This window comes from Lutzomyia longipalpis, chromosome 1 (assembly GCF_024334085.1).
Source record: "Lutzomyia longipalpis isolate SR_M1_2022 chromosome 1, ASM2433408v1".
NCBI lineage: Eukaryota > Metazoa > Arthropoda > Insecta > Diptera > Psychodidae > Lutzomyia > Lutzomyia longipalpis.
In genome coordinates this window covers 42,988,903-43,003,707 of record NC_074707.1, presented here as the reverse complement: position 1 = coordinate 43,003,707, position 14,805 = coordinate 42,988,903, and the positions used below count along the sequence as shown (strand labels likewise).

Genomic DNA, 14,805 nt, shown 5'->3' with positions numbered 1-14,805 from the left:
ATCCACACGGTGACTTCAAAAAGCTTCTTTTGCACTTTTATCTTTTGGCCATAGAGGTGCACGGGTTAGATAATCTTTTTACATTATATATTGTCCATTTATTGATTTTTTATCCACCTCATTCGTACAAATATTTATCTGTAAAAGTGAAAGGAACTCGAATTTTTTACATAATTTTTCAAAAGCTCCCGAAGTTTTTTCATCATCATCACACGTTCGTTTTAAAACGGGCAACATTTTTGGATTTTCAAAAAAAGCGCGCGCGCAAACTCCTGTGGGTGCACAACCCCTGCAAGAAAGCGAAAAATCGCGCAATTTCCCCGCGTTTTTTGCAAGGGGAGAAAAAGCTTTTTTTGCTTTTCATTTTCCTCGCACGATAAATAAAATAAACAACACACTGAACAATCTCCTTTGGTGGAAATCACTTTTTAAAATTTCTCTTTCAGCCATCGATGCTTGGCCACCACGAAAAGGGGTCACACAACTGGCGCGAAGATGGAAAGGTGCGAAAGTGCGAAAGTCGTGCGTTATGTAACAGGAAAACTTGACTTGATTTTCCACTTAAATCCTCACCGAAGGACACCGTGATTGACCAGGGAAGCACTGAGGATACCCCTGGGGGTCCCTGAGGGGTCACTGGGGTGTGCAACAGGTGGGAAAAAGCCACAAAACAGAACGAGAGAGAGCAAGGAAAGGATGATGATTGTAATCCTACCTGACGTAAGAATTTTCCACACAATCCTCTGAGTGTCTGTGGCTGTCCGGAAGCTGGTGAGTAAACTGTTGCAGTTGGTGCTGTAAATCGCCGACGGGATTGCTGATAGTAGTTTCTATTGTTACTTAAAAACTGGCACAATTTCTCTTGCACTCGGGCGGCTACCCGATTAGAACTGATACACGCCATAGTCAAAACAATTGTGAGACGATATGTCGTGTGCATTGAGCACGGGGCCCCCAAAGTAGAGGCCTCTACCACCACTCCACACCACACTACGGGTTCCCTACTCCTCTGCAACGGCAGAAGAAGAGGCACAACACGAGAAAATAAAGTGCCCTCGTTGAATTCAGCTGATTTTGACAGATCGCCATGCCAACATCATGTGCGCTCAGCCCCATTAACACTTTCATTCACTACGATCCTTCCATCTCTTTCCAACTTGTACATTTTCTAATTGGAATAGAGAAAAATGCCACCTTAATTAGTGGAAGTGTTAATTAACTATAACGGGAAATTTTAAATTTAAATTTTCAATTCTACTGTTTATCATTTCAGTTTTCTTCCTAAAAACCTCACAATTTTCCGCTTTAGAGTTCATTTTCTCGCTTTTCCAGCTTCTGTATTCTATTTTTGAGGCTTTCGTGCTGATTTTCCGCACCGATAATGCGTTTTTATTGTGAATTTTCGCCAATTTTGGAGCACTGAGCTGAAAACATTTGGCGGCTATGGGAAAATACATTTTTTTTTCAATTTCTTTGCAATTTTCCGGCTTTTACTGACCATTTTAGAGTTTGTGGGGCGAGGGACATGTATTTCAAAGGACCCTTTTGGCTTTCTTTCTCTAAAATACAAGAAAATCACGAAAAACCTCAAAGAGGTTGTAAAGAAATTTAGTAAAATCTTCACTTTGGTAAAATTGCGCGAATTCTAATCTCTCAAAATCAGCTTAAACTTCAGAGTGATCAAAAATGCTGGCCAGGATCTTTTATTCCGCTCTCCAGGCGCTAGAAAACACAGTTTTTCCGCATTTTCCCCGACATTTTCCAGGTAAATACCTTCACAATCTTCTAAAAGACAATTAAGGTGATAAAATTGTTTATTTTCGTGGTTTTTCAGCCCTCGCGGTGGCTGCTGTTGAGGAACAGCGGCATGTTGAGAGATCTGGAAGCTGGGATGGACTGAAGAAAGCCTGGGAGGATGCAATTCTGTGGGCTGTGCCAAAGAGTCGTCGTACCCTTGAGAGGCGTCACAAGAGGATGTACGGCAGCCCGGAATATAGGATGAAAATCCTCCAGCCCAAGAATAACCTCCGGATTTGCATAACCTGTGGGCATCATCATGAAGTAGGCGTGCTCTGTCGTAAGTTCCCATATTTAGGAAGCGCTGAAAGACAAAAGCCGTAAATGAATCTTCTTCTTTTCCAGCAAATTGCTACGATCGCGTAAAGACAGAAACCCAGAAGATGCAAGAAGAAATTCAGCAGGAACTAGGCCTTCAGCCCATTGACAAGGATGTTGTTGTCCTCTACCAGGGTGAGAAGCTCCAAGGACTCCCGGAAACATGGCAGGGGAAACGCATTGTTGAGCTAAAACGCCCACGCCCAGCGTGGTTCAGCAAAAATCTCCTGGAGAAAACAACTCAACCTCCGGCAACGACAAAGGAAGTCAAGCCCACGGATCTGGGTTAAAGGTAAAGTCACTTCAAATCCTCTATTTTATGTAGTTTATTGTATACTGATAAAATCTCCGGATAAACGTCCGGAAGGGATACCTAAAAACTATTTACAAAGAAAACTGTGTAGTCTTGCGATTACGATAAAAGTTGGAGATAAAAAAAATGCCCATCCAATCTCTCAGAATTCTCCTTGCGGATCCCGCCAGTGTCGAAGTATCAGAAATTCGAAACAATCTCATAATTCCGATCGATACTCAAATCCATCTCATTTTCATCGACAAAATGTGATTCCACATGCTCCTGGAACTCCTCAAACTTACTCGTTGTGCTGTAGATCATGCCACACATGGGGCACATCTTATCCAGCACGTCCGCTAGGCGCTTCTGCTCCAGGAAATCAATGCGTGGCACATCGATATTCCGTGGGAGTGGCTGTGGAGGCACTGCCGGTGGGTTTGGGGTTTCCGCCAGCGGAGTTGCAGATCTTCGTTCCTCTTCGAAGTCTGTCTGAGAGTCAATGGACACCGTAATGGGTTTCGTGATTGAGGCTCTCTCCTCGCATGCACGGCAGACTTTTAGTTCTGTGGGAATTCAACACAGAAAAGGATCTTAGTTTAATTTGTAATTTGTTTGTTGCTTTTGTAGGAGTATTATTCTCCTTCCGGGAGCCTCAATAGTGTGGACGCGGGTTTAAAAAAAACTAAATCTTTTCCCAAAGCTTTCGGCGTTAACGATCTTTTAGTTTAGCTGTTAAAATGATTTTCTTTTTTTTGTTGGGGTTAAAAAGCTGAAAATTCCAGCATAGAAATGATCGTCTTGCTTCGGCTTCAATCGGGTAGTTCAGCCAATAACTGTGAATGGCTAAACAGAACCGAGAGAAGCCGAAGCGAAACAAAAATTCCTTTCCTTACGTTTTCAACCTTCTAGGTGGAGCCTAGATGCATTTTTACTGTGAATAGGGCGTATTGGCCAATGAGAACACCTCACCAGAATTTATAAGCCAATCAAAGAGCCCTTCGTTCATTCATTCCTTCTTCTTATTCATTGATTTGTAGGTTTTATTTAAAAGTTAGGCCTTAAACTTCTTGTGCAAGGTTGCTTTGAATAAATCCTAGAAAATCGAAAATATAAAGTTTCCTGTCTAAAAAAAATCCTTTCAAGGAATTTGCATAGAAAATGGGGGAAAAGGGAATTTCTATGCGACAAATAAATAAAATTCTTCCTGTAAAAATATATTGATCAAACACTCTTGCAGAACGTGCGTTGTTCAGTAAATATTTGATCCGTCTCTGCAGTTTATTTACCAGCACGATAGTCCTAATTATGGAATACACTGCTGATAAGGAAATGAAAAACTACTGAAGTGTCTTCTGAAATTCATTAATTTTCATTCTCATTTTGGATGCATTTTAGGCGAATTTCTTAATGCAAAAATTAAGCTGAAAATCTTAAAATTTTACTCTGAAACTTTAAAAATTGGTTTATTGATTCCCTGGTTGATTTATTCAATTTAACTTTGCACTGAAGCTCCTTCAAGGAAAGAAGGAAAGATTCGTAAGAAAAACAACCAATGAGATCTCTTCTATAGATTTTTAACCAATCACCATTAATTCCAATTCTTTTTCTTATTTATTTATGCTTCAAAGATAGATTTTACCTGTGGCACAACTGCAAAGTTTCTTTGAATAACCCAAAAATTACGTAAATCAAACAAATTCTTCAACAAAAACTACGCAATATACTCAAACACTCATAAAAACGTAAATTAATAAAGAAATAAATTAGATTAACTTTTCCAGATAAATCTGCTTCTTAAAACTCATCAATATGAGGCACTAGGTTAGTGAAGAAAGTCTTATCGAACTCTTGGAAATCTTTAAAAAATCATTATCTACCGTCACCAGTAATTTAATGAGTTTTTCTCAGAAGGAGAAGCCAACAAAGCCCTTTGTGGGGAACAAAAATTGCAAGAAATTGCTTTTCAACTTACTCTGGGATTTCTTCTCGTCCAGCAAAATCTTTAAGTCACACTGCTGCTTCACCATTGTGGCCTTTAGCTTCTTGTACCTCTCCAGGCCCTTTGTTAGCTTCTCCGTCACGTCCGTTTCACTGTCGGGAGTCTCCTCGGCCAGGAAACCAAATCCCATGAGCGCCTCACCGTCCACTGCGGTGCTGCCCGTCATAATTTCCTGACAATTCTTCTCCAGCTGCTGCTTGGCGTCCGTCACTTCGTTCAGCATTTGCAGGGAGATCTCCTCGAGGCTGAGATTTTCACTATCCGGGAGTTTTTCCCGCAGCTTTGGATTTGGGGCGTTCTGTGTGAATGTCTTAGAGCGTAGGAGGTTCTGACTGGCCACCGGGGATGGGGGACTCGCCTTGGCTGTACGACTGTCCTTCGTGAGACGCGACAACCGTGACCATAGCTGACGATTCTCCGTGGCCACCATGGCAATGTGATTCGTCAGCTGGGCTTTCTGCCTCAGGAGATCCGCAACCTTTGCCTGCAAATTCCCCACTTCGTCGTCGCCACGCTCTGCAGCGTCCTGAGGTGGCCTATCGCCAAGTTTCAGGCGCAGCTGGTGGTTCTCTTCCTCAACAGTCGTCAATCTACCCTCCAGGTTTTGACATCGCTCACGGAGGGTCTTCAGTGCGATGTTCAGTGCATAGTTGGCCTCATCACTCTCCGCCATGGTGCTCAAGAGATGTTTTCTCACTTATATAACACAACTAGTTCATTGCTCCACTTTACCCGCAAATGAGCAGGAAGCTAAAAAAGTGCACTGACTCAAGAAAAGGGGGTTTCTGGTGTAATCTTCCCAAGGACAATGACGACTTCTACTGTGACAACCAAACAATCCCAGCTGGCAGATTTCACAACACCACTGTCCCATTAAACCATTTCCAATGGAATTCCTATGACATTCCACAGGAGCATGCAGAAGTTGATTTTTATTGAAAAAGCGCGAAAACTCGAAGAAAAATGGGGAAAACTCATTAAAAATCTTTTAAAATTTACACAGAAAGTAGCAAAAGAATTCTTGTTAAATCTTTTGAGGTTTGAGAATCTTTTTAATGGAAGATTTTCTGATGAAGAACTATTGGTTCTCAGGCGGAAAATCCATGGAAAGTCCACAGGAAGAATCACACAGCTTTCCTCTGCAAAAGGACTTTATGCACAATGTACAGAAATATTTAAAATAAATAAAAAAAAACAATTTCAACTCAAATATTTCTTTATTAATTTCTTCTCAAAAAAAAAAAGAACAATTTGTCTAACATTGTGACTTTCTCAAAAGTAAAACAATTGATTTTTTTTACTTGGCACCAAATGTTTGCCTGTGAATAAATTAGAAGAAGAAAAGAAAGAAAGAATTACAAAACACAATCACCAAACCTCATAGAATTGTTGCTTAAGCTCAGAAAAATTCTTTAAAAAAAATATAAATGAATGTAAAAAAAAATTGTACAAAATGATTATAAAAGCTGGTGCTCCTTAAATGCTAAATATATTTTAGTTTCATGACACAGACATAAAGTGCAGGTTTTTTGGTCGAGCAAACAATCCAACTTATTTTTTTTTAGATAACTCAAAAACATGGAAAACATCGTCCAGTCGGAAGGCATGGCATTTTTTTTGGAATCGTCTTGTTAAGTTTAAAACACAGGTCTTGTTTTTTTCTAGAGTTTGGCAATGTACTGGCGAGGCCTAAAATAAAAAGGATGTGTAGTAGAATTTAAAGTAAATTTAAAACCATAAACCAATTCTGTAGAGGGTGGAGGGAAGGTTTGATGAAGCGAAGGAATTTTTTACTTACCTAGAAATGATAAAAGTGTGTAAAAACATAAATTTGTGTTGCAGGAAAAACGAAAATTCTCTATTTTTTGCTACACCAACACGGAAGAAAATCAAAAGGGCAAAAAATACACAGAAAAGTTTGGGAAAATTGGAAAGAGCGCTCTGAACTGGTTGTTTTTTTCTTTAATTTATTATTCACTTACCTTTAAAGGATTTTCAGATATATTTTTTTCGGGGAACTTTCATTATATTTTTTTCATTTAAAGATAACAAAATTAACAAAAAGATTTACAGGAATTGTAGGATTTATAAAGGATCTTAAAACATGGAACTTAGAACACTTGGATTAGAAAAAAAAATTTCGGGATTTGAAGAATCATGGGATTTATAGAACTTATGAGATTTAAAATGATTTATTTTTCGGAATTATGAAAAACGAATTTTAGCCTTGTATTTTTTTACTTTCTGCTTTTACTCTTTAGTTTTTTAATTATGTTTAAAGAAATTATTAATCGAAGCAATGAAGCATATGCTTTTCAGTGTTTATAAGAAAGTTAAGATGAAAAGAGAATGTTATTAATTTATTTTATGAAAAGCTTTGTGGATTTTCTTCCAGCTGCTTTTTACAATAGTTACAAATGAAGCTTTTTTGAACTTCGAGAATTATTTTATTGAGCTTTTTTTTTAAAAAAAAAAAAAACATATAAACGTATAAAGTGAATAGACTCCTTTTCTAGAAATATGAAACGGAATCGTATCGAATTATTAACGAATTTTTGTTATTAAATTTTAGATTTTTTTCTAAAAAAAAACAGTTCAGGGCGCACAATTTTCCGATTATTTTCAGAGGATTTTACGAAAAAAAAAGCCAACCAAAAATGAAAACCAAAGGGCAATAAAACATCTCTAAAATACAGATAAATTGTGTAAATAACAGTGGGAAATATTTCGAATCTTTTATTAACAAATTATGAACAAGTTTCTGTACAATTTATTATTAAAAAAAAAAACAAATTCCTTATCGGGTTAGTCAATAAAAATGAGCACTATAAGACTAGTTTTAGTAACAAAAATTAAGATTTTCTAATTGGCTAAAAAAATAAGGCAAGTGAATAATTTTTTTCTTCGAATTTTCCTTCTAATGAGAAAAGAAAAAGAAATTTAGTAAATAAAATTTAAGAAAATTTTGTATAATGTAAAAAATGAAATAATATTAACTACAAGGAATACTTAAACTTGATGGAAGGTTTCCGGGGACTAAATTAAGTACAGAAACGTAAGTTTTTTTTCTATGGCATTCCTTGCGGGTATTTTGGTGTAAAAAGGAGATGGGGTTTAAATGGCAAAAAATGCACAATGTGTGACCAACTTACATGTGCTCTGGATGGGTACGTATCGCATCAATTACATCCTTGGGCTTTAGGGCTCCCGTGCAAATTCGATGGATTGCCGTAAAGAGGGGGAATCTGCGGAGAAGGAAAAAATGGAGAAAATCCCCAAAAGGTCTTTTAAATGATTCTTAAAATTAAAGGAAAACTTACTTGTCCTCCATTCCCTTGTTTTTCAGCATAAAGTTCACCTCTTCTGCCGTAATGGGACCCTGCAGCTTCTGCCCATTTAGCATTTCATCCTCGAGTTGCTTAATAGACTTCCCGGAAGTGACAAAAGCTTCGGAAACCTTTCGGTTGCGGCCACCGTAGCAGGTTGTAATTAAATCAGCCACACCACAACTTTCGAAGAAGGTGGACAATTTGGCGCCTGGATAGAAGACTTCAACGAACTTAATCATTTCCATAAGACCCAAACGGATAATTGCAGCCTTTGTGTTATCCCCGAGTTTGAGACCATCCACAAAACCAGCTCCACACGCCACGATATTCTTTGAAAATTGAAAATAATCAAATAAATCATACAGAGAAAGTTTTAGTTTTTTTTAATCAAAAACTCTCATAAATGGAACGGATGGAACGGATATGAATATTTTATGAGTAAAAATTGAATTTTTGTGACGAATTTGCTTACATAAATTCCTGAAAATAAAATTAACTTCCAAAATAAAATATTTATGAAAAAAATTCACTCATTTTTTGTGTTAAAAATCAACACTGAATTTCTTCTGTTTCATAAATAAAAAGTGAATTTATGGAATTTATAGTCAATGCTGTGGAATTATTCTAAAGATAAGAATACCCCACCGTGCATAAAAAATTAAATTGAATAAATTAAATATTTTCCCCTATGATTTTCACAAAATTCAGCTTAAAATTTGAATAAATTTTGAACCGAAATTGCAACCTTCAAGCGTAATTGTGAAGAAAAACAAACACATAATTTTGCCAAAAAATATGCCTTTCACAGTGACAAAGTCGAAAAACATTTACGGGATTCATTAACTCCCAAGGTGGTCGTGCAATGGCGCACGTTTTTAAAAAGAATTCCCAAAAATTCTCACCTTGAGCGCTCCACAGATCTCCACAGCATCCTCATCGTCTACAACAACCACCCGGAAGTACTCGGTTTGAATGATGTCCCGCAGAACTGGGGCAATTTTCATGTCTTTGCACCCAATTGTGGTTTCGCAGAACTTCTCATCGGCCACCTCATTGGCCAGATTGGCGCCCATCAGGACGGCGCATGGGATATTGAGGTGTTTGGTCACAATGTGCGAGATCAATGCAATACCACCACCTTCGGCAACATCGAAGCCCTTAATGAGGGACAATCCCACAGCGGTGGTCTTGATCTTTCCCAGCATTTGCGCAGCTAAGCCACGGATAAATTGGTGGGGGATGACAAAAATAAGGATATCGGCATCCTTGGAAGCCTCCACGACATCAGGAACGGCAACCTTAAGAAAACATTAATGATAGGAAAATTATAACAATTTAATGCAGCCTTGTAGCTGCATTAGTTAGAGTTGAAATATTTCTATAAATTAAAGATAAAGATAAAGAAAAAAATGAAATATTTTTCCTTTAAAAAATATGAAAAATAAAAGAAATTTGATAACAGTGAATGAGTTGTTTAGAAAATAATGCAATCTTGGTTCTTATCTAATATTTGGATTTTTGAAACGATCTTTGACTTGGACTGAGAGCCAAATAAAACTTTGTGCAAGATTAGATATGCTGTCTGAAGGTACCTATAATACACAATTTCTTGTGAAAGATGCTTTGTTATCGGATGAACTTAAAAAATGAAATAAAACAATCAGTTTTAATTGAAAGGAATAATTTTTGAGGAGAAGATGTCAATTGCAAAATTTTAAAATGCAATGAAATTGTGAAATTGAATTAATTCTTAGTTTTTGGTATTTTTTCGAGATTATGTTCTGTGTAAAATTCTAGCTGGATCGAAACATCAGCTAAGAATAAATTCTCAAACAGCAAAATATCGTAAAGAGATCGATTTTTTTTTCATTTTACTGTTTGAGCCAGCAAATTATTCTAAATTTTTTAAATATAAATTAAGAACTACCTATCTACTAACTAACTTACCTAAGGCTATACTAATCAGAATTATAAACGGAAGACAAGAAATTTAACCAGAAGGAATTTGTTTTTAAATTCATTTCAACAAATAGCCCAGGAAAGTTAAGTTTTGGGGTTACAAAAATTCCTAGACGGCTAAATATTGCACCATTCGATAGCAAAAATTAAAAGAAATCTTGTTTGTTTGGACGAAAACTGCGCTTATGTGGTTGCTTTTTAAAAGAAATCTTCGTCGGTGCATATATCTTGTACTCAATCAGCCCAACCGGATGCTGGATATTAGTGTTTTCAGCCACAAATCCGTCAGATTCTCTCGGAAATCCGTTCCGACCGTCAAAACCACGCGAGGTGCGCCGGCATTTATTTTGAAAAGCATTTATTTTAAGGTTCAAAAATACCAAATTGAATTTCTTAGTTGAACTACTCGCGGCGCCACCTGTTCATTCAATGGCTTCTATAGAAAATTACGAGAAAAAATATTAAATCGCATTTTATGGAAAAAGCAACCACATAAGCGCAGTTTTCGTCCAAACAAACAAGATTTCTTTTAATTTTTGCTATCGAATGGTGCAATATTTAGCCGTCTAGGAATTTGTGTAATCTTTTCCGCCATTTTTGGCTAATTTTCCTGGCCTAAAATGCTCAAGGAGGACAATCAAATCTATTGATTAGGTAGTGAAAAGTTTATAATCCCATTTTTTATCAAATCTCTTTATAACATTTTTAAAAGATAAGTTTGTTAAAATAAATGTTTTCTATTCTCTATACAGAATTTAGTTCTAATGTGTTTGATCCAAATTTTTTTAAAATTTAAATTCTACATAATAATTAATTGAATAAAAAATAAACCAAAAACTAATTCAGGGAAACTGGTTTAAATCCTAAAACCCGAAAACATTTTTTTGTTCGCTTATAAAATTTTTTTCATTAATAAACTTTCAGAAAAAATTCTCAGAGTTAAGAAATTAAAATTTATCTACCGAAAATTTTTCCTCATTAGTTCAACTCTGTTTGCAGTCTAATAAACCTTTTCATAGCAATGTTTTTATGTGCGTTTACCTTCAATAATAATAAATTATTTCAATTCTTTCTCTCACTAAAATCTGTCGTAAAATTTCATTCTTTATCGCGCCCACAGCGATAAAAGTAAATTAACTAAAAACTACAAAAATAGCTAAAGAAGACAATCACACAATTCGCTAATTTGTTTGTTTTTATGTCGCGTGTCGTGTACATTTTTTTCCTGGACAATCTCACTTTTTAATCTATGGCCTGGGTAGCCTGGGGAATGTTTTGTATCTCACCATTTCCCACTTTTTACTATCAAACGCAAAATGTTTCAATTTTCTGCTTTTTTACGCGCGTGCCTTGTTCATTAATGGTTAGACTAATATGTAATTCTAAAAAAAAAATCATCTGCCTTATCCTTGATCTTGGTAACTCCCAACTCTGACCCCACGTGATCGTCGTGAGGACATTTTATTAATAGCGAGATAAAGAAAGATTTTTTTTGCAAGACTTTAAACTCTCTTACATAACGCCCACAATTAAAAATCTAATCTCTCGCACAAATGGGTAAATGATTGGATCCTGCCTGTGAGACTAATTGACCCAATTTCCGGCTACTTCCATCACTCAGCAAATAGTTTTGCTCGTCATCTCTCTCGTAGAGGGATGAGGTGGCGAGAAAGGTCAGGAAAAGACAAACATTGAGCGATTGGAAGTTGGAAAGTAGCCAGAGGCAAGCCTCCGATGCGTTTTCTTTTTTTTTTCTTCATGGGGTACTCACCACATTGGGCGGGAGTTTGTGGCCAGGAAGATACTTGACATTCTCATGCTGTTCATTGATGATCTCCGTGAGTTTCTTCCCGTCGATCATCTCCTCGTACACATACATTGTGACTCTGTCGCAGAAATTTGGCAATTTGGCTGCATTGTGGCCCACAATTTTGGCAATAGCTGACCCCCTGGAAAAGCACACGAAAGGAAAACTAATTCATTGAAGCTCTTTCTACTTCAGTGGCAGTGGGATTTTTCCAATTGGTTGAGCTCTCTGTCTGATAAGGTATCAAAGGGAAGGCAGCACACAATTTTATTTTCACAGCAGCATTTGAAGTACATTGCGTAACGATGAAAATTCTCTCTAATGGTGCCCCACTGTCCACAATGCATTTTCCTGCACTGCGAAAAATTGCCCGAGCATGCAAGGAGCGCGAAAAAAAATCCATCGAGCATATAATTAGATGGAAAATGCCATGAATAGTGGAAAATGAGCTCTCTGACCGTGACCTTTAAACGACACTCTGCAGTGAGAGGAGAAAGAAATTCCCTCGAGATGCTGCCAGCATAGTTGCAGCCCACTCAAAATCTCTCTGTGTGCATTGACCTTTGACCAGTGAGCTCACACAGAGGAGCCCAGAACTGTGGGATTCTGTGGAATTTTCCAGGATCATCCCAGGTGGGTCACACTCACCAATTTCCCGATCCCACAACGCACACTTTAATATTATCCGCTGGCAGAGACATTTTCCCCTTTGCACTTCACTCCCTTGGCGCCTTTTTCTCAGTGTGATGATCCCCAGAACGTGGCAACAGGCCCCGAATCGTTTGGAAAAGCAACTGATTAGGAGAGAATTTCTGCTGGCAGGGCTTGCCAGCCCCCCTATAAAGAATTCTTCTATTATTGTAGACATTTTCATGGCATGTCAACGGACAATCCAAGGAAAAGTTACATTTCAAAATAATTTTAAATTTCATGAAATTTTCATTCTCTGGTTGTGAGGAAAAATTTTAAAATATTTTTTTTTCCGGGAAAAACTCATTTTTGGGGCGCCAAAAGATGCCGGGTGGCTCAGGGGGGCCCCGGGGAGCTCCAGTAAAAATTTAGGGGCGCAACTCGCTGGATTTTTTGTGGAATTTGCACGACTTTTTCTGGCGCGGATTTTGAGAGTTTTGAACTGGGGACGCCAATCGACGCGGCGTCGTTTCCTGGTCAGAAAAAAAGGTAATTTCGCTGGGAAATTCGGCGGAAAATGCGAGAAAATTGGGAAAAACTGAATGTGTGAGGGAGACAATATCAGTGACGTGCACCGTCTCATTTTCTCTTGAGCAAAGTGAAGTGCCATATAACGTCAGGTTCAAATAATAAAATTTGAACTTTAACGAACTTTTTATGCATTTCGACAAAATTCGCGATTTTCCTTGTTTTTTCCTAATTTTTTGGGCATAAAATATATTCTTGGGACTCCTGGGGCACTTACGGGTGCTCCGGGGCCCTCAGGGAGCTTCTCCGTGCGGAATTTGGGGCCGCGGAAATTTTGACGGTTGGGGATTTTACACGCACTTTTTTCCCGGAAATGGATTTTCGTGACTTTTAGAATTTTTGATGCCAAAAATTCAATACTGTTTTCCTGGTCACAAAAAACACAATTTCCCCGGAAAATTCGGCGGAAAACGCGAGAAAATTGCGAAAAACTGAATGTGTGAGGGAGACGGATAGCGGTGAAATGCATCCGCCTCATTTTCTCTTCAACAAAATGTACCAAAAAGGGCGCCAAATTCAAAGATTCGCAAAAAATGCGTAAATTTATATGGGGGCGCTACGAAGGGGGACTCTAGGGGGAAAATGAATGTCGTTGGTGAAAAGCGTCCGGTATCAGTAGTCTCTGTACATTTCATCGCGATCGGACAAACGGTGTAGATTTGTATAGCTGTACAGATACGATTACCAACGAATAAACCTTTATAAGATAGATTTCTTTATTATATATGTAAAAAAATCCCGTTCCTTTTTCACTTTATTATCATATCGTCTTTATGATCAAATCTGTGTGTCTAAAATAACCCAAATAATTTCTTTTCTTAATAGATTTTATTTTTGGGTTCGCTTTTTGTATAATTTTTTTAACTCTTCATTGAAGTTAGCATAATAATGGCTGGAATCGGTTTCAAATTTCTTTACAAGGCACCTCTTGATTTTTTTAAGAACATTTTCCTGTTGATTTGAGTTTAGATTGGTGCTCATATATTGTTTGAAGAGCTTCTCACAATCAGAATCAGGAAATTGTAAATTGTTGTAGTAATTTCCCCTATAATTGGGATGCAAAGCCTGGATTTTCTGCATATTTTCGTAGAAATTAATGCACCGGAGGCACATGGGGATGGTGCTGTAGGATCCAGCGGATCGTGACGGATTTTTTTGTGCTACATAGGCCCGAAATAGTTGCTTCACATGGCTTTCATCGAAATAAATATCTGTTTTTCCCATCACTATGTTTTGAATTTGCTCTTTTGTAAGGGAGTCCAGCAAATATTCGAAGGTCTGCAATAAACACATGAAGTACATAAGGCGACAATATATAATGTAAACCTTAAAGGACCCCCAGTGAGGTGAATGAATGTATTAAAAATAATTTTTGGCGGTTTTTCGTCCCCTGATCCTGTGAGTCCTTTAGTGATTCCAAATGTTCCAAATTGTTTAGTGAATAAAAAACTGTTTAAAATTAAACACTAATTAATATCAACTCACTTGTGCCATGATGGAGCTTTATTAAAATTGGAATTATTCTGCCACTAATTAATCGTACACAAATCAATTTAACGCTCTCAAAAATTGTCTTCTGCAACGAAGGAAATTTGTTAAAAATATGTAAGAAGAGTTTGTGTGATTCAAAACATAAAAATATAAATTTTAATTGAATTAGGGCGAAATCAAAAATTTCTTTTAAATTTTATATTGACTTAAATTGAAGAAAAAAGGAATTTTTAAATAAAAGAAAAACTATTTGATCCAAACACGCCAATATTACTTTGAATATTGCAGCACAAATTTTACTTGTAGGTTCGAGTTAATTAAAATTTTTCCAAAGGAATCAAATACGAGATCCCAACTGAATCGGATGAACAATACTTTCCCTTTTATATGAAAAAGCAAACTGCTAACTTCTGTATTTTTTTTTTTAAATAAATCTTCTAATTATTGCGATATGTCTTTGTTCCAGTACTTCTCTTTAGGCTTATCAGAGAATTGCCTTTTTCCTTTTAGGAAAAAAAACCATTGCAATGGTAAAATTTTATCAAATTCTAAGAATCTCTTTCCTCTGGAGCTTTGCACCGTCTCAGTCCTA

The 14,805-nt window shown here is 37.1% G+C and overlaps 4 protein-coding genes across 7 annotated transcripts in view; 1 reads left to right on the top strand and 3 right to left on the bottom strand.

Moving 5' to 3' along the window:
* LOC129787482 (all trans-polyprenyl-diphosphate synthase PDSS1) overlaps positions 1 to 940 on the bottom strand; it is a 38,835-nt gene extending 37,895 nt beyond the window's left edge. For both annotated transcript variants that reach the window (XM_055823088.1, XM_055823089.1), the window contains exon 1: positions 716 to 940. In XM_055823088.1, coding sequence (XP_055679063.1) covers positions 716 to 940 — 225 coding nt within the window. The remainder of the gene's footprint in view (positions 1 to 715) is intronic.
* A 216-nt stretch (positions 941 to 1,156) lies between these two features.
* On the top strand, positions 1,157 to 7,391 carry LOC129787485 (39S ribosomal protein L32, mitochondrial). 2 transcript variants are annotated; one of them, XM_055823094.1, is made up of 4 exons: positions 1,328 to 1,765; positions 1,835 to 2,077; positions 2,143 to 2,407; positions 4,192 to 7,391. In XM_055823094.1, the coding sequence occupies exons 1-3, from the start codon at positions 1,687 to 1,689 to the stop codon at positions 2,403 to 2,405; spliced, it is 585 nt and encodes a 194-aa protein (XP_055679069.1). In that variant the 5' UTR covers positions 1,328 to 1,686; the 3' UTR covers positions 2,406 to 2,407; positions 4,192 to 7,391. The 2 variants fall into 2 exon arrangements, with proteins under 2 accessions (XP_055679068.1, XP_055679069.1); XM_055823093.1 differs by lacking the exon at positions 4,192 to 7,391 and having other exon boundaries at positions 1,157 to 1,765; positions 2,143 to 2,511.
* LOC129787484 (protein spindle-F) lies at positions 2,424 to 5,082 on the bottom strand. The gene is made up of 2 exons (XM_055823092.1): positions 4,383 to 5,082; positions 2,424 to 2,973 (listed from the first exon to the last, which is right to left on the bottom strand). Exons 1-2 carry the CDS (start codon positions 5,080 to 5,082, stop codon positions 2,609 to 2,611), a joined length of 1,065 nt encoding a protein of 354 aa, XP_055679067.1. The 3' UTR covers positions 2,424 to 2,608.
* LOC129787483 (glycerol-3-phosphate dehydrogenase [NAD(+)], cytoplasmic) lies at positions 5,608 to 12,358 on the bottom strand. Of its 2 annotated transcripts, none has more exons than XM_055823090.1 (6): positions 12,153 to 12,358; positions 11,469 to 11,646; positions 8,641 to 9,036; positions 7,730 to 8,067; positions 7,562 to 7,654; positions 5,608 to 6,098 (listed from the first exon to the last, which is right to left on the bottom strand). In XM_055823090.1, the coding sequence occupies exons 1-6, from the start codon at positions 12,203 to 12,205 to the stop codon at positions 6,071 to 6,073; spliced, it is 1,086 nt and encodes a 361-aa protein (XP_055679065.1). In that variant the 5' UTR covers positions 12,206 to 12,358; the 3' UTR covers positions 5,608 to 6,070. The 2 variants fall into 2 exon arrangements, with proteins under 2 accessions (XP_055679065.1, XP_055679066.1); XM_055823091.1 differs by having other exon boundaries at positions 5,608 to 5,728.
* Between the last annotated feature and the right edge of the window lie 2,447 nt (positions 12,359 to 14,805).